Genomic DNA, 23,182 nt, shown 5'->3' with positions numbered 1-23,182 from the left:
TTTAGAATGCATTTAAATTGTAAATCCAACACTTATATTTATATTTATATTTGATTATCAATATATTTTGTTGTGGATCACTGGAGTGAAAATAATTTAATGATCTAAGTCCTTTCTTCACCTACTGGTTTAGGAAAAAGCAACCAATCATGTTTCGTTTTTAAACTTTTGAAAGTCATTGGTTAGCCTCCCTGAAGCATTACACATGGATGATCTAATAAATCCACAACACTTGATCACAGGGCAAATGATAAATCAGTGTCAGATATTTCTTTTATATTTCGGAATAATGTAAATCCTCAAAGGAGAAATGATCACTCGTCTCTTCGGAGAAAAGTTTTCTTTTAATTTATGCCGCATTCTTTGTTCTTAGTAACGTTGTTTCAACTCTGTTACACGGTGAGGTAACGCAATACTCTTTCAGGAGAGGATCGGGGTTTGGGGAGGCCGAAAGAGAAGTTCTAGGGCGTTATACTTATTGTGGAGGTGCCAAAAAAAGACGTGGCAGCTCAACGTGCTGTCTGGCTGTCTGCCGCGTGGGGTCCTCATTTTCTAAACAAACAAAATGGCGGCGCGCATGAGATGGGGTCTTCAGCAGCTTTTACGGACAAGAAATACGGCTCACTTTAGGTTTGAACTATCACCAGCGTTGATCCACCGTACTGTAATACCTATATGATGAATCTGTGTAAAGCATAAACCAGTATTGCGACGCGTCTCTGCATTTGAGACAGAAATTAGCTTTTAGCCAGCTACATAGCTAGCAAGCAAAACAAATGGGACAAAGCTTTGTCTCCAGGCTAACTCATCCGCCTAGGTGTGGTTGGAGCTGTGGAAGAAAGTAGTTTAGTCTAGTGTTAGTTAGTTTAGTCGTTTTCACTGTGAAAATCACGTGGTAGCTGGCACACGGCCGCTAGCTAGTTAGCATAGTAAAACTTCATTGTTAGTGAGAAGGTTATTCCATGCATAACAACGCCACCCGTTTATATCCTGCCTCAATAAATGAATGAGTTGAGGGGATATAAGGTGTAATGTGTTCTTTGTGCTTCAAGGTTTCCACAGCCGACCAGATGTTCATACCACTCACTGTCCACGACTCAGAGCTTCAGAAGAGTCCAGCCTCACCTCGGGATAGGAGCCACACAATTCCCAAGTGAGAAACTCTTTTAGAAGTTTGAAAACCTTATATACGTTCACTGCATTATGTTATGCCTGAGCTGATGGTTATGTAATGTCTTACAGTAAGACACCTGTCCATCCAGACTCAAGATACACCGAACCCCAGAAGCCTGAAGTTTCTTCCCGGTAAACCCGTCCTAGGAAGTGGAACGCTTGACTTTCCTTCTCCAAGCTCGACTGGATGTTCTTCTTTAGCCAGGTTGTGTGTCAGACTTAGTGTTGCACTTCAAACACATTTGAAGCCTTGGGAGGCACGTGTAACAGGGCTAGCACTAAAACAAGAAGAATATACTGTATGCTCACTTCATAAGGTACACTGTGCTAATACTAGGTTAGACCTTGTTGGCTTCCTTGAATCATCCCTGTAGTCATAAAGGGATGGACATGCTTAGCACAAGACTCAGGTGAGCTGTGGTATTTAAATTATTCCCAGTTGGAACTCAGGAGTGTTTCAAGAGAATATCCCCCACAAAATTATACCTCGAACAACCTGAACCATTAATATAAGGCAGGATGGATCCATGGTTTCATGTTGTTTATACTAGTTAATGACCCTACCATCTGAATGTCACAGAAATCAAGACTCAACAGATCAATTTTATTACTATTTACTATTGTCCAGTTTTGCTGAGCTCATGCAAATCGTAGCCTCAGTTTCCTGGGGGGCAGGTTTGAGCCTGTGTAGCCTTCCTGTGAGCTTTAAGCAGTTTGTCACTCACTGGCTATTTTCTTTCTCTTTCTTTTTTACCATTCTCTATAAACAAATAGAGGTGTCTTCAGTTCTGATCATGATGGGGTTGCTTGGCTGAATAATACGTATAGCTGATGTGACAGATGTACACCCTGAAAATAAAATTTTGGTCCTCAGTGGATTCCTGAGGAGAGACACATCGGGTTCCTTTGCACATTGTCAGGATGTTTTTTTTTCTTTGCTGATACTTTTAGTATCCTGAGTCTGATTTGTAATCACAAAACAGACCAAAAGGACTTCATTGTTTCATGATATGTTTTTTTTATTTCTTACTGAACATGATAATGTGTTTCTCTCAGAGACCTCTTTGAAATTGAAGGAGTACAGAGTGTGTTCTTTGGCCCCGACTTCATTACTGTCACTAAAGTAAGTATTTAATGTCCTCTTACAGTTTGTCTTTGTAGTTATAGTCTAATCATATAATACATGAGATGTTTGTTTTCCTATCAGACGGACGAGGATGTTGAGTGGACGGACATTAAGCGTCATGCTCTGGAGGCCATTGCTAAGTTCTTTGAGAGTGGTGAGCCGATAACAACGGGAGCAGTGCACCATGAAAGCAGTGAGTGTACAGTGTGAAAACATGCAACTTTTTGACTTGAAATTGTGTAAATATTTTCATGTTTTACATTTCTCTTTACTGTAGGTCATTCTGAAGATGATGATGATATTGTTTGTATGATAAAGGAGCTTCTGGACACCAGAATCAGGTAGCGATTTCTCAGTACTGTTGAGAGCTGCTTAAGTAAACCACAGTTGCGCTTCAGAAAGTATTTATGGCACGGTAACATAATACCTTATTGCTTCACTCACGTTCACAAAAAAAGATGTTGTTAGTGTTCTAAGAGATAGTTGTGCTGAGATAACGGTCTTAATCTCACTGTTTCTCTGTCCTGTTCTGTACCAATTGATACGGTCGCTCTTAATCACAAGACCTACAGTGCAGGAGGATGGAGGTGATGTCATCTTTAAGGGTTTTGAGAACGGAGTAGTCAAGCTGAAGCTGGTTGGTTCCTGCACAGGTTGTCCCAGTTCTACTGTCACACTGAAAAATGGGATCCAGAACATGATGCAGTTTTACATCCCTGAAGTGGACAAAGTGGAACAGGTGATAATCTATAGAGCCGTTCTGGGATAAGTTTTTGTGTAAACTCTTCTGATATCAAGTTTGAGAAACTCTTGTTTGGATAAATAAGTCATCACATACAGAAAATTCTGCAGTCACTTTAAAGTGGACTTATTAAGATAATTTCTGCTTCATATTTTTAGTCTTGGACTCTTCTAGAGTGGTTTTGTATTATTCATTTGTTCAAAATGATTGTTAGTGCGTCCCTTTACAAATGAGCTGTTTTGTTTATTACTCCTATCCAATTTTTCTTTCAAAAGTAGAAAAATATTTTAGCCTTTGCTGGTTTCATTATTTTAAACGTTAATTTTTTTGTTCCCCATTGAAAGCTACTGGCGCATAAATACTGAAATGTTAATGCTGGGTATTAAAGAAGGGGGTAATGCAGCTTGTTGCATGTGGGCTGTGTACAGTATCCACAGACTTGCATTTGCCTACAGAGGACACGTGAAGATCAGAAATCAATCATGGAACCAAGAGAGGATCATGGCGTGGTTTGATGAATTATGTTTTCCTTTAAGTCAGGCTTGATACCACCAGGATGCACTATATCAATATGAAGAAGGCAAGCTAGTGGAGGAATTGTGATTAGGAAATATTTTAGGGAAACCCTGGGTCCATGTGGATGTTACTTTTACATACACACATTTGCACTACACCTTCAGAGCTATTCTTGCCATACAAGGTGGCAAGAAGCAGGAAGCATTCATTTTACAGCTGATGGGTTTTCCAAAGCTCAGTTGCAAGCTCGGTTAGCTTGGTTTTAAAAGAAGAAAATAAAAATATCACTTTTATATAAAAGTAATTTGTACATTCTCCCTTTTTTCCAGGTGGAAGATGAAGTGGATAAAATCAGTGCAAAGGTTTTCTCAGAAGTGGAGCGCAAATTGCAAGATGAGAAAGTTCCCCGGCCGACCCACTCATAGACTTTGTTATATACACAGCACTGTAGTATTTCCACATATTACTGTTCTAAATCACAATACTGAGGAACAGAAAATTACCTACTATACTGTATACTGTTAAGAGTTCTGTACATACTGTATTCACCCAGTTGCCAGGTAGAGGTCATTAACTGCATGTCTGTTTACAGAAGGTTCAGTCATGTTTTTCTGTATAAGCAGAACACTGTAAGTGGTGTGTTTTTATTTATTATAAATACTGTATATTTTGAAAGTTGGAGATATTTGAACGTGCGTGGCATCGGTTAAGACTGTTTAGAGGGACCTTTTGAGAAAATGATCCACCACCACATACCGAATGACAAAGAATCTACCAGTACGGTAATCTGTAAATGAAATGCAAGATACTGAGGCTACAATTATTAATTGAACTGAGGTAGGATAACAGTTTATATGTATCCTGAATTTATGTGGTCTAATGTAATAACTTCATTACATTAAAGTTCACTATTTGAAATCTGATGTTTATTGTGACCTTTAATTCGCTGGTGTTATGTCCTAGAAAAAAAAGCTACTCAGGAAAGGAAGCTTTTGTATAACATTGTCCACACATGCATCAAAGAAAAATTTTTAATGCAACATGGGGGAGGAAAACAGATTAAGTCCTTCACATTTTCCAGGGTAAATATCTTGAATTATGACTGAATAGGGACCCTCTGGAGTGTAGCTCAACTTGACACAGAATGATGGATGCTTGAAATCACCATTACATTTGAGACAGTATGAAAGTAGCTTCATACTGTTTAAGTCAGACATGCAGCTTGTTTGAAAATGGTAGCAGAGCGGTAGGAGATGGAGCTAGAGGTGCTAGACCTGAAGATGCCGAGATTTTCATTGGAATTGACCACATGAGTAGAGTTTCAGAGACAGCTGTTTGGAGAAAAACGTAGAGAAGTAAGGCTGACATGATTTGGACATTCACAGAGGAGGAATAGTGAAAATGGAGCTGGGTGGCTAGAGGAAAAGAGCAAGGGTTGGTGTGATGGTGTGAAATATAATATATAATGATACCTGTTAAGCAGTTCGTTTATTTTTTGCTGTGTTTAACAACGTCTACATTTTTACCGGCTGTAAAACAAAACAAAACAAAAAAAATTATGTAGCCTAATAGCTGGATTATCTTAATTAGCTCAGATGTTACATTTTAATTTTGACCTAAGCATGTCCAAACCTTTACGATCAGTGGTAACAGACTATTGTTCTTCTTTATATTCCTACATGAAGTAAGGAAGTGCTGGAATTATCACCACCATATGCACACGATTACAAGTAAATATTTGAACTACTATGTCTACCGTCTGCTGGCTGTGGAGCGCGGATGGGGTTTCCATTCTGCGCATGCGCGTTCTCTATCCGTAATAGACCGGTGCAGGGAGACAACGGTAAGCACTGTTGACAGTGTTTTAATGAAAATCTTTATTACCTAAATAATTATAAATATTTAATGTAAATGTAACGTGCACTCTTAAATTGCATGCAAGAGAGAGCCTGCCGTCATTATGCTGTGTATTATTATGCTTTTAAAAGACTGGTTATTCACTGCAAGAGCCTGCGAGCTTAATTCGGGCCTCGCTTTCGACAACAAATCTAGCACGAGGCTAATCTGGCAACAAAGCTAACGATGCGAAAATGCTACGTGTTAGCTCTATATGTGTTGCTATCGTATCTGTCGTACAGTAGCCATGCTGCATTTTAATATATTTGCAGTTAAACTGGGGACTTTTGAAAGGTGCTGCCTAAGCAAAATTAACGTAGCTACAAAAGCTCGAGTCAGCTTGTTGTTACCTTCAACAATAACAACATTAGCTCACTAGACAAACGGAAACGTTAAGTAGCCTAGCTGCTCACGTTAGCATACTCTCAGTGAGTAGCTAACGTTAGCTGGACAGCCTTTGAGCCCGTTTTGGTTGCTGTGTCAGCATATGCTAATCTGAAGAGTCCTGGAGATAACTATGAGAACACTCTTTCCCACCTCATTAAATAATTAGTATAGTTTTCTTTTTGGATTCCCTCGTGTTGCCTTACTATCATAGAAATAGTATACTACATATGTGAAGATTATTTTGGCAAGTGCACTCAGCGTCAACATCATCACCATGAGCTGTGAGTAAGGTTCTGATAAATGTCTTTTCTGTAGACAGAAGTCAGTTGTTTTTTTTTATAGAAGGGAAAAATTGGCCTATCAGAGTTAAAATGCTTCACCGGACGTGGTTTTAGTCTTCATTTGTTGTTCTGTGCACCCTTGCCTTGCCCTTGTTATGTGTAACATGCTTTGCAAAGTAAATGGTGACATAAGTTAAAGCCAGGCCAGACTGGCTTTTGACTGTTATACATCCACCACAAGTAACATCTACTCTTGCACATGCAGTGTGTCACACAAAAACACAAGCTGGTACTCCAATAGGCACTTAAAGAGTAGCTGCTGGCATTCAAGCAAGTTCAAGTTCTGCCTCTAGAGTCATGACCGTGTGATCAAATTGCTACTAATACTCCTGATTTTTGGTTTATGTTTATAGTGATAGCATTGGCCTGGAGAAGAAAGGCTGCCCTTAATCTGAATGAGTCATGGCCCAGTTCGGGGGACAGAAAAATCCGCCGTGGGCGACTCAGTTTGCTGCCACAGCAGTGTCCCAGTCAGGCCACACAGGACAGTCTCTGGACCTCAACAGCCTGCACTGTGAGTATAGCAAAATCAGATCAAATGTCATTAGCACTTTACCCGGCGGTGCAATTACACTCACGTTTCACATTATACCCCACACCCCCACAGCTCTTGGAGTGCAGCAGCCGTCTCTTCTGGGAGCATCTCCTGCTGTTTACTCTCAGCAGTCAGCCTTGGCTGCAGCCTCTCTCAGCAACCAGTCTGCTGCAAACTATCAGCTTTCTCAGCAAACTGCTGCTTTGCAACAGCAAGCTGCAGCAGCCGCTGCAGCAGCATTACAGCAGGTCAGTCACAAAAGAGTAATGCTAAGCACAGTAAGACGTGTGTGTCTTTTCCCTGGTCACATTTGACGCTCTTTGCTACTGCCCCCCTTTTGTTTTTTTTAAATGTCCATAGTCTCAAATCAATACAGCGCTTCAGCAGTATCAACAACAACAACAACAACAGCAGCAACAACAGCAGCAACCTCCCCAACAACCCCCCCAGCAGCAGCTGTACAATGTACCTCATCAGGTATCTTGCCGGCCTTTACTTTTATTTGTGTCACACCTTATTTCCTTACATTGGAAAATATCCTTTTCAGTTTAGAATCTTATTGACATTGTGCTTTAAATTTAGATTTCTCTGATTGTTTTATATAGCATCACCGTATGATGTGTTACAGTAGACTGAACGGTCGTTTGGAAACTGACCATAAGTTTGCTAAATCTTAAAGTTTTGTAAGATCACTTTGAAATCTTTAAAATTAACATAAAATCCATTTCTGCTATTTTTTTTAGCCACTTTTCGATTTTTTTCCACAAGACAATGTAATGTAAATATGTAAATAAGGTAATTGTAATTTGATACGACTGCACAGCATGTTTACATCTTTCGCTAGATGGATCGTATTATTTATGTTGTAAGAATCTGTTAGTGAGCAAACAGCTGTTGGGAGCATTATGACAGCACAAGATGTGTCTTTGCTTTGGGTGTAAATCTGTTGTTTCATTTCAACAAAAAGTTCACTTTTTTTTTCTCTTCTTAATTCAGCTTCCACAGCCTCAGCAGGCACTCATTTCTCAGGTAATGTGTTTACAAAAACATATTCAAACAAACTCAAGCTGCTACATAGGACAGATCTCGGTGTCTACCTGCCCTATCTGTTTACATGTTAGCTGGCAATTATGCTCGGTTGTGGACACAGACAAGGGCAGCTGCTCCAGACGAGGTGCAGCAGCTACACCCTGTCTGCTCTCATACTGTCACACTTTTTCAAGTACTACAGTTTTTTTGTGGATGTTTGCACAGAGCATTTGAATAATCAAACTATCATTTAGGTTGAATTTTTTTCCAGATGACCATATCAAAGCATATTTCCTTATTATTTATTATTATTTTTAAGGTTCTTTTTCTTGAAGCTTTGTGTTTAATGCATATAGAAATAGAAAAGTTAGCTATCAAGCGATCTCCCTTGGTATATTTTAGATGTACCACTAAAATGTAATTTTAGTGTTTTGATTCTTCTTTCTTTTCCTGACCCTCAGCCCCCTGTCGCCCTGCCCACGAGCCTGAGCCTGTCTAACCCACAGCAGACAGCCCAAATTACTGTGTCTTATCCCACACCACGTTCAAGCCACCAACAGCAGACGCAGCCTCAGAAGCAGCGAGTCTTCACTGGTGTCGTCAATAAGCTGCATGACACGTTTGGCTTTGTAGATGAAGATGTCTTCTTTCAGTTAAGGTGAAAAAGGGTGGTCCTAACATCGCTCAGATTCTGTTACTTGGTGGTTTAATAAAATTAACACTTTCACTAGAGGTTTTTTAGTGTATAAATTGCACATACAATCCCTTTTCTTGCACCATTGTTAGCCTGCATAGGACCTTATTTATCATCCATAACTTAAAGAGCTACAAGTTTGCTTCTGTGAATCTGAAAATGATACAGCATTACAAACAGATTTTCTTATGTGTTTTTGTATATATTTGTATTTCATAGTGCTGTGAAGGGGAAGACTCCCCAGGTGGGTGACAGGGTCCTAGTGGAAGCTGTGTACAACCCGAATATGCCGTTCAAGTGGAACGCCCAGCGCATCCAGACTTTACCTCAACTAGCAAATCAGTCGGTGAGAATGTTCAAACGTTGCATTTTGGAGCACAGCATTACAGTTTGTGGCTTTGTATTGTATTGAAATGCATACTTTCAGCTTTAATTTAAGGAGTTTCACAAACGCATTGTATTTCAAATGTAGAGGTATTTATACAGTCCCTTATTCTGAGAATTAGGAACTTTACTTTTTTTCATATTATAATCACAATTATATCAGCACCAGTGTTTTCATGGAGTTCATTATAAAGTTAAGCACACAAACCTTTTACTGGTTTTAGTGTTTAAGTCCTTATTTACTGTAATAAAAATCATATCAGTTTTTCATGTTTGAATAAACTCCCACTGTTGCAAAGTGTTTAAATGCAATTTAGCGCTTAATGCACAGCAAACACGTTCTCATCATCTGAAACTGGTGGGGTTACTTCCAATTACAACAAATGTGCTCAGACTTTCTAGTCTTGCTATGAGTGTTTATTTATTTTATTTTTCCTTTTCAAAAAAAAATCTTAGTCCTGCTTTCTTTTTTTTTTTAACTGTTGTGTTTTCCATCCCTCCTAGCATCAGCAGCAGCCTCAGCCTTTACCTCAAGCTTCCCCACAGCTCGGCAGCCTTTACAATGAGCCAGGGATGCAGCTGCGCTACTCGGACATGCACACCACTGCGGACAACAGACAAAATGTAACCCCTTAGATGTGAATCACAGACTTTTTGTGTTCTTTCTCTCGGCTTGTTTTTTCATTTTTGTTTTTTTTGTTTTTTTACTTTGAAAGTGGTGAGCAAAATGCCAAACCTGGCTGCTCACTAAGTATATTAAATGTCTTTACAAATACGCTTCTTGATGACAAATATTATTATACTAATCATTGTCTTTTAACGTGAGAAAGCATCATGATTTTCTGACAGTATAAAGCTGTACATCAGAGATGTCTCTTAAACTGACAGTAAACAGGGCCTCATATATTTCTTATCAAAAGGTTTTTCCTTTAAACAAGTCAGAACCTGCTGTATTACTTTTAGCAGGTTAACTGAAATAACTTTGAGATCAAAGCTGCACGTCAGCTTTCCTTTGATTAGGACAACCTTTAAGGAAACCCCTGTTGAGATTTCTACAAGTCTTTGATTTAAACATATTCAGACCTTCTTCTAAGCAGGTGCTGACCAAGATTTTATTTGTTGCACAGCTGGCATGTTATTGATCGTTTCATGTCTGCATTTAAAGATTTTTTTTAACCTCCTTTTTCTTTGTTACTTTTTATGTAGAACCAGCCTCAAGCTTCGAGCATGATGAAGGCAGCCCCCACCATGCTGCAGTCACTACCTCCCCCGACCACATTCAGTGTTCCAGCCCAGGCTCCCCCTCCGTCTCTTCTGCAGGCACAGCTGTCTGCTGCTTCTCTTGCCCCTCTTCTCCAAAACCCTCCTCAGCCTCTGCTGCCACAGCCTCCGCCCAAAGGTACAGTACTTGTCAGTGGCATTTATCTAGCGTTTCCTTGTAAAGCAGTCTGAACAACTAGTAATGATGAGTGTTATTTGTGCTGCTGTTTTGGTACCACCTTTGAACACAGAATAGTATGTGTAGTAAGGAAGTGGTTTGCATTCTTGTCATTGCCAGAAGTGTTTCCCGGGGGTCTCCTCCAGCCCCCAGTGAGAATGATGGCACAGCCGCAGCCTGTCCGAAGAATTGAGCCTCCGCCTCGTTTCCCCACTCGCAGCGATCGAGGCCCTGAGCTCATCCTCAGGACTAAAGAAGAACGCAGGTGAGATGGCAGACCATATAATTACTACATCATACACCTATTCCACATCCATTTCATCCTCCTGTTCATTAGAAGTAATAAGTCATTAAGTTTTTAAAAAATTGATTCTTTAACAGAGACAGAGACCGTGAGCGCAGGCGATCAAGAGAACGGTCACCCACACGCAAACGTTCCAGAGACCGTTCACCGCGACGTGACCGCTCCCCAAGACGGCCTCGCAGAGTTGTACCTCGCTACACTGTCCAGTTTTCCAAGTTCAGCTTAGATGGGTATGTATATTGTTTCCTTTGTTAAAAACACATCATCCTAGATATGCCACATGTTAGCATAATACTGTACAGCAGGATGTGGCGCCCCAGTTTGAAATCTGAAAGCCTTCTTGTGTTCTGCAGCTCCAGCTGTGACATGATGGAGCTGAGGAGGCGCTACCAGAGCCTCTACATTCCCAGTGACTTCTTTGATGCTGTCTTCACCTGGGTGGATGCCTTCCCTTTTACGCGACCCTTCCAGTTTAGTAACGCTTGTAACTTCCACATTTTGCACAAAGAGGTGGATCCTCTAGTCAAGAACACGGCTGTGCTGGACCCTCCTGACGCCAACCATACCTACAGTGCTAAGGTACGACTGCCAGTGCTAAATAAGTTGCAACAATATAAGTAATGTAAAAAAACTTTTCAAATAATAAACTTAACAGTAATCAGCTTTAACTGCAGTGTGTATATCATAGCACTGCAGCATTAAAGTGAAAGTAAATCAGAAAATGATAGGCTTGTATATAGTTGTCATGTTTGAGCTGTGCATATGTCATCTTTAGGTGCTTACAGAGGTACATACCCTACAGCCAAAAAGGCTTCATATACCATTCATTCTGTTAAAGCTGGTAATGCTAAATGGCAGCTAGAGGTGTGCAAGCCATCACCCACAGCTTTTCAACTAATCCTTGACTGTGACTGTTAACCCTCTATAGTAGGAAATGTTATGTTGGTATTTGTAGTATCTTTGTACACCTCTGACACAGTGTAAAGAGTGTGAATAGTAACAGCTGCCATCATAAGAGCCTCCGAATGAAGACGTGTATTTTCATAGGAACGCATTAGTGAGACAAAGCAGTGATGAAGAGGCATAATTACTGACTGAACTCTGACATTTTATACAAAGGGAATGCAGACCATAAATTGTGTAAAACATGGCATTTGACTTAAATAGTATAGAAAGGATTATAACTTTAATGTGGCCTCTTCCATTTTTCAGGTGATGCTGCTGGCTAACCCCAGTATAGAGGAGCTCTATCATAAGTCCTGTGCTCTGGCAGAGGACCCACAGGAAGTCAGAGACTCCTTCCAGCATCCTGCTAGACTGATTAAGGTATGTCAAACCCTTTAGAATGCACAGGAGCTGACGATGATGTAGTAATCCTATTCCATTGCTGAATACTCAGTGTGGAAAGCTATAAACTGATGTCAGCTCCCTTGTGTTAATTTACCTGTGGTGTATTATTTGTTTCACCTTTCCCTGAAAGCTATTTCTAATGCTGTATAGTACAAACAACAGTGAGATCAGAGATAGATTTTTATTGTCAGAGCTCACTTTACAGTGACAAATAGAGTTGACAGTAAGTTTCTTTTCTTGCTCCAAGTCTGCCTTGATGGCTTTTCAGTGTGCCACCAAGAACCAACAGGCTGCTTCAGTGGGAAAATTAGCTACATTTTTTGGAGGGCGGATCATCAGCATCAGAATTCCTACAAAGCTTGTGGAACTACAGTCACGCACATTAGCCGCCATCTCTGGAGAACAGTTACACTGACAGCTTGTTGGGTTTGCATCTGATAACATAGTTGCTATTGTGGGCCAGTAATATTGAAAGATTAATAGACCAGTGCTAACCTGAATATCGCTCACTGTATGAATGACAACTTCAGGCCATGATGCTGTAAAACGGGGGTTGCATCTTATGTCTGGAGATTTGCAGAGGGGGGGGGTGTGTGTGTGTGTGTGTGTGTGTGTGTGTGTGTGTGTGTGTGTGTGTGTGTGAGAGAGAGAGAAAGGGGGCGACCTGCAGGGGGAATTCATTCTGGCATTTACATTTCTGTGTTATGTTTGAAGCATCCTCTGTGTCTGCAAGAGGAAAGGTCAGAAAATGAGAATATTGCACAAATTTATTAGACGTGTGATTATTTGGACATACTGCTGACGCTTTTCTGTTTTTGTCTCTATTCTCTTTGCTCTTTCCACTCTCCGCACCTTTGTTTCCCATATTCCCATTCCCCATTTCCATCTAACCTGTACTCTGTGGCTCTCCTTGCACCTGTCTTTTTCTCCTTCAGTTTTTGGTGGGCATGAGAGGTAAAGATGAGGCCATGGCCATTGGTGGTCACTGGTCTCCATCTCTGGATGGAGCGGACCCAGAAAAGGATCCATCAGTCCTTATTAAGACAGCGATACGCTGTTGCAAGGCCCTCACAGGCATAGACCTTAGTCTGTGCACTCAGTGGTAAGCTCCGCTACTCTCATCAGTATTTATTGTTCTCACTGGTTGTGTTATAATTCTTAACGTTGTAACTAAAATCCTAAATTATCTGTAATGTACTGCATCTTTATGCTACCTCGATACTAAATCTTTCCTGGACATGTAGAGTGTGGTGTTCTGTTTTGTTTTCATTTTTGTTATATTAATGATTATTGTGCTGTTAATTTGCAATCTATTATTTACTATTATAATTTTTTGTGTTGTGTAATGTCGTTTTTTTTGGCCTTTTGTGTGTTGTAGTCTTGGCTCTCTCTTTCTGTCACACACTCTTATTCATATACACACATTTCATTGTGATGAAAAACCAAACGCATGGACTTGGTGGCTGGAAGCAGTAGCCTGGACCAGAAGACACTGCCATTACTTTTTGTTTTTCTTTTCTTTTCTTTTTCTATTCTCTCTGTTAAATATCTTACATATTTAACTGGCTTTCACTGTCCTGTTGATTCTGTCTCTCTTCACACAACCCTAATGTAGTACGTCAAGTGCATCCTAGGGCAAATGCAGAGTACTCATCCATAATTGGCTGAAGCTATAATGGGGATGAATTTTGGGGGTGTGATTATTAATTTTTTTTTAATTTTTTATTTTCCTGTGATTGTCTGTCAACTTTTTCAAAATGGCTGCCATAACCTGTGCCAACAGTCGGAGAGCTGCAGACTGGGTCCATTTGTCTATGCTGTGTGTTGTGTGGGAGAAGGGTCACTGTAATGACCTGTACGATCATTGAGTGACCTGATGGGAGGGAGTAGCTGTAGAAGGCTCGCCCAATAGCAAGGCTTGCCTTTTATACTGTGCCCTGACCAGAATGTTTCTTTCCAATGCACCTTCTTCCTTTGCGACAGGTATCGTTTTGCAGAGATTCGCTATCATCGGCCAGAGGAGACACACAAGGGGCGGACAGTCCCTGCTCATGTGGAGACAGTGGTTTTGTTTCTTCCGGATGTTTGGCATTGTCTTCCTACCCGCTCAGAGTGGGAGGTGCTGTCACGGCGACTCCGGGAGCAGCTGGCTGAGAAGCTGTCGGCCGAGCGAAAGGAGGCAGATGGAGAACAGGCACTGAACCGCTAATCCCTCTCTTCTCATTTCCGCTTCTCACAGGAAGGCACAGGACTTACAAAAAAACAAACAAAAAACAAAAAACCCCAGACACACACACACACACAAAATACAAAGCACACCTCACCTTGCACGCACACAGATACGAACCCAGGCATATTACGGCTCCACCAAACCTCACCTAGGTTTCTTCTGTTTATTCCTCCACCTGTCCCCTTTTCCTCTGCTCCAACTCCTCCATTCCTCCATCAGCACTCCCACCTTCCCTCACATCCAGCAGACACACACAGTGGAAGCAGTGAGACTAGGTTGTGTTGTGTAGGCCCCGGTCGCAAATGGTAAAACAGCTTCCAGTTGCTTAAACACCACAAAATTGGGTGCTAATCTTGTTCAGTATTTTATGTTAATGTTGGCATTTGTTTTGCATTATTATAAAAAGGCATCTGCTTGCAGATTGATTGAGAATGAGTTTAAATTTGAACCAGTGATCAATTGTTAACACTGGGACCCATCATTTACAAACGTACTGGAATCTGTGGAGTCAGTTGCGCTCACATAATGTGTTTGTTGTAGAGAAATGTGTATTTCTATATGATTTTTCACATCAATTTGATATCGTCTGACTTCGAAAAGAGAACCTCCCCTAAGTCCTGCTTCTTGTCTGTTCTTGTTGTTGGATTCTACACTTTCATTTGGACTATATGTAGAATTTGGTTTTTCCAGGGCAGTTGGTTGGACAGAAGGACACATGGCTCCTATCTGACGTAGGTGTATAAAACCCATAAATGGCAATACCCCAGTCATAGAGCATGGTAGGGCCAGCCTATCCTCACTCCGTTTGGAGGCCAGCTTCATTCACCTGATGTACCTACACACCTTTTGGACACACCTCTCATTGATTTTTACCTTTTTTGTGTTCCACAGATTGATTGATTGGCAGCTGGGGGGGAGCATTTCTGTTGTTTTTTTATTATTATTTATTTAATTTTATTTATTTTTTTATAAGAGCTAGAGAGCTTCCCTGTGTACGCTTCAGTAGCAGTGGACTTAAACACAGTCGAGAGCTCACTAGGACAAGAGAATGAAAGACAAATGAGGCCTTGCTTCTTGCACGGATCAACTTTAAAGCTCACTAGGACCATGAGTGCTATGCTGACTGTTTGTTATCCCACCTCTTTCTCTCCCTCTGCCTGTCTCTATCTTAATGATTTTCTGTCAAGGAGGAAGAGGAGAAGGATGACGATGATTCGAAGGACGTTAGTACTCCCACTCACTGGGCTAAACTTGACCCGAAATCAATGAAGGTGCGTAAAGCTGGTGCAGGTATGAGTAGGGACCAGGACGAGAAATGTTCAACTTGCTTTTTCATGTCTGTTTTCTCCACTTGTAGGTAAATGACCTGCGCAGGGAGCTCGATTGTCGCTCTCTAAGCTCTAAGGGGTTAAAGTCACAGCTGATTGCTCGCCTCACCAAACAGCTAAAGGTGGAGGAGCAGGTAGAGGAGTCCAAGGAGCCCGAGAAAGTAGAGACCAAGGATGTGGAGGAAGAGGAACCAGCACGCACTGAGGATGACAGAGAGGTACAGATACATTTTTTTTTTTAAAGCCTTTTATATATAACAAAATCTTTTCAGTAATTAAGGTTAATTTTAAATTCCACCTGATGGATACTTTTGTCTGTCAGGAGGAGGAAAAGAAGAGGCAGGAGGAGCTTGAGCGCCAGCGGAGAGAAAGGCGCTACATCCTTCCTGATGAGCCTACCATCCTTGTACACCCAAACTGGGCAGCCAAGAACGGCAAATTTGACTGCAGTGTCATGTCCCTGAGTGTGTTACTGGACTACAGACTAGAAGACAACAAGGAGCACTCATTTGAAGTGAGAATTAATGCTCTGGGGTTTGTTACAAAGACCTGCAAACACACACATGTGGTGTGTGTGTGTGTGTGTGTGTGTGTGTGTGTGTGTGTGTGTGTGTGTGTGTGTGTGTGTGTGTGTGTGTGTGTGTGTGTGTGTGTTTGCTTTCTTTACAGGTTTTTTTTAATATTCTGTCTTCTTTCTGTACAGGTTTCTCTGTTTGCTGAGCTTTTTAATGAGATGCTGCAGAGAGATTTTGGTTACCGCATATATAAAGCCCTCGCTGCGCTTCCTACCAAGGATGAGAAGAAGGAGAAGAAAGCCAAAAAAGAGGCTGAAAAGAAAGAGGCTGAAAAGCGTGAAATGAAGAAGGAGAAAGAAGAAGAGAACGAAGAACCGACAGCAAAGAAGACCAAAGACGATGAGGAAGAGAAGAAAAAGGTTTCTGCAGCTTTTCAGGTTTTTACTGTTTGTCTGGTAAATGTGAGTTTTTATGTCATTGTCATTTTTTTTAATTAGTCTGAAGAAAAGACAGTGAAAAAGGAGGAGTCTCGAGATGAAGAGGAGAATGAAGATGATGGCAGCACAGCCAATGCTGAAGAATATGATCCCATGGAGGCTGAAGATGCAGATGATGATGATGATGATGGTACTATACTCTTCTTGATTAAATGAATGATTTGGAACTGTGTACTACTTGGGATATTTTCTTTTCACAAAGACACAAAATGGTTTTAAGAAATAATATTTCTGATTGTTTATTAGACAAAGATGATGACGACTCCACTGACAGAGACAGAAAAGACCGCAAAGATGACCGAAAATCATCGAAAGAGAGGTCCTCCAAAGATAAGGTTGGCTCTATGTTGTTATAGACACGTTGGTGAGGTGTAGATGTTGTTCAGAAAGTTGTTTTTTAATGAGCGTGGTTGTCGTTACACTAGGAAAGGAAACAGATGATCACGCACAACAGGGAGCTGCTGATGGCGTTTGTCTACTTCGATCAGAGCCACTGTGGCTATTTACTTGAGAGAGACCTGGAGGAGATCTTGTACACACTGGGACTGCATCTCTCTCGTGCTCAGGTGAAAACACAAGCACATGGTCTTTCTGGTTCTGTGATTCTTACCCTGTCAGACCTTCTTTTTCACTTTGCTTTAAGACACGTACCGTCAGCCTTACAGCTCAGTAAATCTGTCTTGTTGATTTCTGTTTTCAGATAAAGAAGCTTTTGAACAAACCTGTTGTCAGAGAATCGTGTTACTACCGAAAACTGACAGACAGGGGAAAAGATGAACCCATTCCTTCTTTCAATGAAGCCCAGATTGAAAATCTCACAGGTAAGCCTGAATATATTTCTATTAGTGTGTCCTTTAATTTTCCATAAATTTCTTTTAAGCAGGATAGAGCGACAGATGCCAAATGACTTTATTTTGTATCACATTTCCTTTCTTAAGGTAACCGAGGACTGCTTCCTGCTTCTAAAACTCGTGCTCAGTCAGAGGCCAGCGAGTCTGGTAACCTGATCGTGTATAACGGAGCTATGGTTGACATCGGCAGCATGATGCAGAAGCTAGAGAAGAGTGAGAAGGCGAGAGAGGAAATAGAGCAGAAGCTTATGTTGCAGGATGCTAAAATGGGTACGTTTTGGATTGCATTATATGTCCTAAACTGCAAGCTACACTCTGTGTCAGTAGTCCCTCGGGACAATGATCTGGCTCAATTTGAGCATTGCTACAGAGAAGCTCAGTCTCACTTCATTCTCCGGACCATCGTTCTGTGATGTCTGGTGAAACGTGAACTGGGACATTGTATGTTGGATGGCAAAGAGGAGTCTGCAAAACTGAGTTTATTGTAAATTCAAACTGGAAACTGGAAATTAGTTAAAAGTTTGACTGTAACATAAACACAAACACAGTCTTCAAAGAAAAGGCAGGCAGTGTAGGACTGAACCTTATTTTCCTAGCAGAGAACAGACAGATTTACATGGCTTCGCTACAGTATACGTGCAGGAGTGTAAACAAGTTAGAGCATATGTAACATATTATTAATCTACAGGAGAGGAGTCTTCCTACTGCCCTTACCCCATATTTTGCCCTTACCACATGTTTGTGAATGTTTAATGTTGGCATTTATAGACGCTGATGTTTACTGCCAGTCCACAATGTCCACGACTGAGCTGTTTCTTTGCTGTTGCGAGGATACCGCCACATTGGTTGCTTATGATTACACTGACATGGAAGAAATACTAAAACACAGGCATTCATAAAACATTAATGAGAGGTTACTGACCAGCTGTGCACATATTGTATAACAATCGTTTGTTAATCACAAACTGACAGCACAGACCTTTGTCACCAAGATGGTGGACTAACTTGAGAGGCAGTTAAATGTAGTGTATACGTTTTATTAGGTACACCTTGCTAATGTTAGGTTACATTCGTTGGCTGTAAGGAGTTGTTTTGGTGTGTGACAATCCCAGTAGATCAGCACTTTCTGAAATACTTCTGCAGGTCATCTTGACCTTGTTGCTAACATGTAACTGGCTGATTAGATATTTGTGTTAATGAGCAGTTGGACAGGTGTACCTAATAAAGTGGCTAGTTTTTACAGACTTCAGTGGGATACGCTGCTGTTTCCAGTTCCGATTTCATGTTTTACTGTGACCAGCGTTTGCCCACTGACCTGCTGTCTCTGTGATCCTGACTTGGTGTTGATTCTTTATCGCAGACGAAGACGCAAAGGTTAAAGCTCAGCTGGATCAAGCCAACAAATCTTTGTCGAGGGAGCTGGAGGAGGTGAAAAGCACTCTGAGCCAAACCGAGCAGACTCTGAAGACCGTGGAGGAAGAGAAGAAAGTCTACCGCGAGCTCCTGAGCAAATCAGCAAACTCACTGATGTCCACTGTGAAAGGAGTGCTGGAAGTGCTGAAGAAGGTGCAGCATGTTTAATCATAATGTCCTCCTGATTTCCATACACCTGTGGTCCTCAGGGGTCAAAAATGTCCCCACTTCATTTGAGTGTTTTTTTTTTTTTTTTTAAAGTATAAATTGTCAATCTTTTCAGTGTTGCATCTTAGTTTTACTTAAGACCAACACTAACACAAAATTGACCCTACATTTTAGGGCCACCAGACCTTGTTAGATAAAGTACACTCTGTTTTTGAGCGAAAATAAAACAAGACAATAAACTATTTAAACGTTTAGATAATTTTGACTATCTGACTAACTACAGAGTGCTGTATGTTGAACTTTAGTAAGAAAGTTTGTTTTGTTTTTTTGAACCACTTAAAATTTTTAAATGGCAGCACGTAGTCACACCTGTGGTCCTCAGGGGTCAAAAATGGCCCCATCTGGTTTGATTGATACTTAATTAACATGAAGTGGATTTTTCCCCCACTTTTATTTAAAACTTAATTCAAACATTTTGACACTATTTCTTTATTCCATTTCAAATTTATGTCTGATAAAACCTCATTTATACGAAATGTTTCTTTGTTTTCGGGTAAAAAAATTAATTAAATGATCAGTTATCGTGATTATCGTTTCACAACCAGAGTTGGTTGTTTTAACAGATTATCACAGACGGGTTTATGTCAAAGTTAATTTAGAAAGCTGTTTTTAAACTACAAGTTTTTTACTGGCAGCAAATAATCACATCTGTTGTCCTCTGGGCTCAAAAATGACCCCGTTTGCTTTGACTGTTTATAAAGCAACAAGTATAAAATATCATCCATCTCTGTGTTTCAAGGTTTTATTCAACTTTATTCCAACTCATTGCCTGACAGTTTTCTATATTTTGGCATGGTAGGAACACTAGCGCATGGGTCTGAGTGAAGGCAAACTTTCATGAGAACAAAGGCGTGTCCATATTTGACACAAGAGCAGGAGGAAGCTCAGGTTTATTCCTCTGCACTGGTCCCATCATGGACAGCTTTCTTTTCTGCAGTTGCAGGCCAAGGGTCATATACAGTAAACAAGTTGTTACAGGTGATTGTTTTCTTTTGGAAACCTTCTGCAATGTTAGGGACAACTTGCGTGCCCTGACTGCAGGACAGACGGTTTGCCATCGCACACTAGCATGTTCCATGTACAGCTGGACCTGCATCACATACTGCCCATGTTTTTTTATCTCATAGTTCCCTGGTTTACTTGGGATGTTGGGGGCAGGGATAGCTCAGTAGGTAAAGTGGTCGCCCCATGATCGGAAGGTCGGCGGTTCGAATCCACTTAACGGCTACCCTGAGGTACCCCTGAGCAAGGTACCGTCCCTACACACTGCTCCCCGGGCGCCTGCTTAGTGGGCTGCCCACTGCTTCACTGAGTGAATGGGTCAAATGCAGAGAAAAACAAGTAATTTCCCCATGGGGATCAATAAAGTATCCATTATTATTATTATTATGTTCTGTTGGAATGGACAGAGTCCTCTGAAGGGGACTTGGTGCTCATACAGTCATATCAGTACCAGGACCTTACATCACAGCAGGAGAAACACCCACTTGTTCCATACACCTCAAATGGGAGCACGTTTGTGTCATGAACGACGATCATCTATTGTGTCTTTATCATGAAATGATATCACTTTTGTGCTTCTATGGATTAATCTTGTGTCACTTTTAAAACTTCTCTACCAGACTCAGGATGTCATAAACTGGCCGTAGCGACTCTACTGGATGCACGGCAGTAAGAATCAACACACCCACATATGCCTACAGCTGCATTCGGTCCATTTTTCTTCCTCTCTCGTTGTTCCTCCTTGTTCGTCATTGAGTTGGCTGTAGAGCAGGTCATCTGCTAATTGGATGGTTGTTGGTTCAGTCTCTGTGTGCTCTAGTCTGGAGTTCTTACCAAGGTGTCCTTGGACAAGTTACTGAACCCCAACTTGGTCTCTGATGCATCCATTGGCATGTGAACGTTAAAAAGCAGAATACAAGCAGAATACACTGTGTATAATGCTTTCAGTGCTCGAGTAGAAAAGCAACTGAAGGAGTATGGGACCTGGCATCTGTGCTTGGACCGTGATAGATCATCTTTCTCTGAGGCACATGAGAGAGTCAGGCATCGTCTGTCACTGGGAAGGATAGAAGACCAGATCAGTGTTTCCTCACGTTACTGCAAATATTCCTCTGTCTCAGCTGACTCCTCTTTCTTGCTTGATTCTTTGTCTTCATCATAATTGAAATGGAAGATGTGCAGTCCTCTGACACATCTTCTATTTCAGTTTCACATTCTGAAACTTCAAGAAGCCCAGTCACTTTCTTTCCAAGCTCCTCAGACTACCATGTCCTGGATGCCTGAGAACCTACTTGAACATAGTTCAGATTCTTCATCACTTTTCTTCACTTCATAGCCTTCTTCCACTTCTGCAGGTGGCTGATGTGCTTTTTCAGAGAAAGGGTGGCACGTGATCTAAATATTGACAATATTTTCTTTATCTTCTAACCCTGGATCTTCCTGAACATTGATTCTTCCTCCTCATTATACTAGAGGACAATATATGCTTTGTTCTACTGGTCATTGCTTTACACAACATGGTTAAAAAAAAAAAGTGAGCATACTTTGTGTATGTATTATTGTAGGGTCTACCTTACAATATGAAGCACCTTGATGCGACTGTTGTTGTGATTTTCCGCTGTATAAATACAATTTAATTGAATATAGAGCACTTGTCTCCTAATTGTGCTGCCTGCTGTCGTTGTTGTGGTTGTTATGACCAGTGCTTGACCCCACACATCAGTGATCCAAGATGTTTGAAAGCAGTATGGTGTGAAAATATGGCCCCTTGCAACACTTTGTACTTTGAGGTCATTTTTGTCCACGAGGACCACAGGTGTTATAAAATCCGATTTAAAAACCCCATAAATAAATCAAATTACTTAAAATTTATTCCAATCATGCGTAGCATAGTAATGAATAACTTCTGTTATTTTCAGACCATTTGATGAATAAAAAACACATTTCTTTAGAGGACAAATGACCCAAGGACAACACAAGGGTTTGTTTACCTCGATGGAGGAAATGAGCTCATATTCACTTTACTGCTTTTTCCTTTACAGGATCAGGACATAGACGAGCCTGGCAGCGAAGTCGCCGCTGATCACAGTCGGACATCCCAGACGAACGGCGCAGATTAATAAGTGACAGATTTCAAAGGAATGAAGCTGATCAGTACTGATCATCTTAAACTGTAAATATTCACTACACGAGTAATTTGACTGTGTTATATTTGAACCCGTTGTCTCCCAAGTATGTTTAATTTAATGAATTAGTTCCCTTGTAATAATTTGACCACCACCTCTGTTTCTGAGGAGTTACTTTTCTTACTTAGAGTAATTTTAACAATGACAAAGCTTTGAAGCGCTTATTTTCAAAGTGAGTTGAGTTGCTAGCATCTTTTTGCCATCGCGTTTGCTTTGCTAAGGCCGCTCACGTGCCACTTTGTAGATTTAAATGCAGGCCTGTGTGTGAGTGTTACTTGAGTCTTGTTTTTTTTTTTTTTTTTTCTAATAAGCAATAATGATGCTATTTATGTGCGAGAGTATTCATAAAATATTTAAAAGAAGCTAATTTTGGATGGAAGGAAGTGTTGGAGTGTTCCCGTGTGCTTCAGACAGAAGCACTTCCTTAACCAGCCCCTCTTTATTTCTCACAGCACTGCTCGGTTTGTAGTCCTTTTCTTTGGCTGGTTTAACAGGTTTCTGCAGGATTTTTTTTCCCCCACACACACACGGCTATGCATGGTTCCTGCCTGTCATGGACTTTTTTTTTCCTGTCTCATTGTATCCACCAACTTCTGCGTTGCCACTTTCATGTTTTACTGTGACCAGCATTTGTCGTGTTTTCTGCTAAAGGAAACTAACACATGAACCAAAAGTTAAGCTTAATAAATGTGTGTTCTGCTGAAGGAATGAACACTTGAGATCCATCTCTAAATTGTGTGCATTGGTTTGGGTTCTTAACAAGAGGCACAGTTGCGTTTTAAATGTGCTCCAAAGCAGGCGATTTTATTTTTATATTGAAAATGCGCTCTATGGATGTCTTGTGCAAGAGTAAAGTGGTCCATTTTAACACTACCGTGTGTCTGCATTTCTTTTCCCCACTGTTTGTGTCACAGCAGGTATTTTGACTTGTCTTTATAGAAAAAAATGTTATTTGTTTATTTGCAAAGATAAGAGCACACTGAAAGAGATGAAAACTTAATAGAGCAGCTGCTGTGT

The 23,182-nt window shown here is 40.8% G+C and overlaps 2 protein-coding genes and 1 non-coding gene across 4 annotated transcripts; all 3 read left to right on the top strand.

Moving 5' to 3' along the window:
• Nucleotides 1-481: 481 nt before the first annotated feature.
• LOC146655624 (NFU1 iron-sulfur cluster scaffold homolog, mitochondrial) lies at nucleotides 482-4,480 on the top strand. Of its 2 annotated transcripts, XM_085428087.1 has the most exons (8): nucleotides 482-630; nucleotides 1,053-1,153; nucleotides 1,243-1,378; nucleotides 2,230-2,296; nucleotides 2,381-2,492; nucleotides 2,577-2,640; nucleotides 2,864-3,038; nucleotides 3,887-4,480. In XM_085428087.1, exons 1-8 carry the CDS (start codon nucleotides 566-568, stop codon nucleotides 3,980-3,982), a joined length of 816 nt encoding a protein of 271 aa, XP_085284213.1. In that variant the 5' UTR covers nucleotides 482-565; the 3' UTR covers nucleotides 3,983-4,480. The 2 variants fall into 2 exon arrangements, with proteins under 2 accessions (XP_085284213.1, XP_085284214.1); XM_085428088.1 differs by lacking the exon at nucleotides 2,864-3,038.
• An 818-nt stretch (nucleotides 4,481-5,298) lies between these two features.
• On the top strand, nucleotides 5,299-22,472 carry ccar1 (cell division cycle and apoptosis regulator 1). Its single transcript, XM_085428086.1, has 26 exons — nucleotides 5,299-5,400; nucleotides 6,535-6,695; nucleotides 6,789-6,964; nucleotides 7,077-7,193; nucleotides 7,713-7,745; nucleotides 8,207-8,403; nucleotides 8,659-8,785; nucleotides 9,328-9,447; nucleotides 10,030-10,222; nucleotides 10,382-10,526; nucleotides 10,643-10,795; nucleotides 10,919-11,144; nucleotides 11,778-11,891; nucleotides 12,851-13,017; nucleotides 13,899-14,109; nucleotides 15,333-15,416; nucleotides 15,503-15,691; nucleotides 15,796-15,987; nucleotides 16,177-16,407; nucleotides 16,486-16,615; nucleotides 16,732-16,820; nucleotides 16,911-17,051; nucleotides 17,186-17,306; nucleotides 17,424-17,606; nucleotides 18,697-18,902; nucleotides 22,022-22,472. Exons 2-26 carry the CDS (start codon nucleotides 6,584-6,586, stop codon nucleotides 22,097-22,099), a joined length of 3,735 nt encoding a protein of 1,244 aa, XP_085284212.1. The 5' UTR covers nucleotides 5,299-5,400; nucleotides 6,535-6,583; the 3' UTR covers nucleotides 22,100-22,472.
• On the top strand, nucleotides 11,924-11,988 carry LOC146655623 (small nucleolar RNA SNORD98). Its single transcript, XR_014914721.1, has one exon. It is a non-coding gene; the product is annotated as a small nucleolar RNA SNORD98 (small nucleolar RNA).
• Nucleotides 22,473-23,182: the final 710 nt, after the last annotated feature.

The sequence above is a fragment of the Rhamphochromis longiceps genome, linkage group LG13 (genome assembly GCF_057381845.1).
Source record: "Rhamphochromis longiceps isolate RC_006_pf linkage group LG13, R_longiceps_female_GT1.1, whole genome shotgun sequence".
Lineage (NCBI taxonomy): Eukaryota > Metazoa > Chordata > Actinopteri > Cichliformes > Cichlidae > Rhamphochromis > Rhamphochromis longiceps.
Note: the sequence above shows the minus strand (reverse complement) of the source record. Positions and strands in the feature narration are given on the sequence as shown.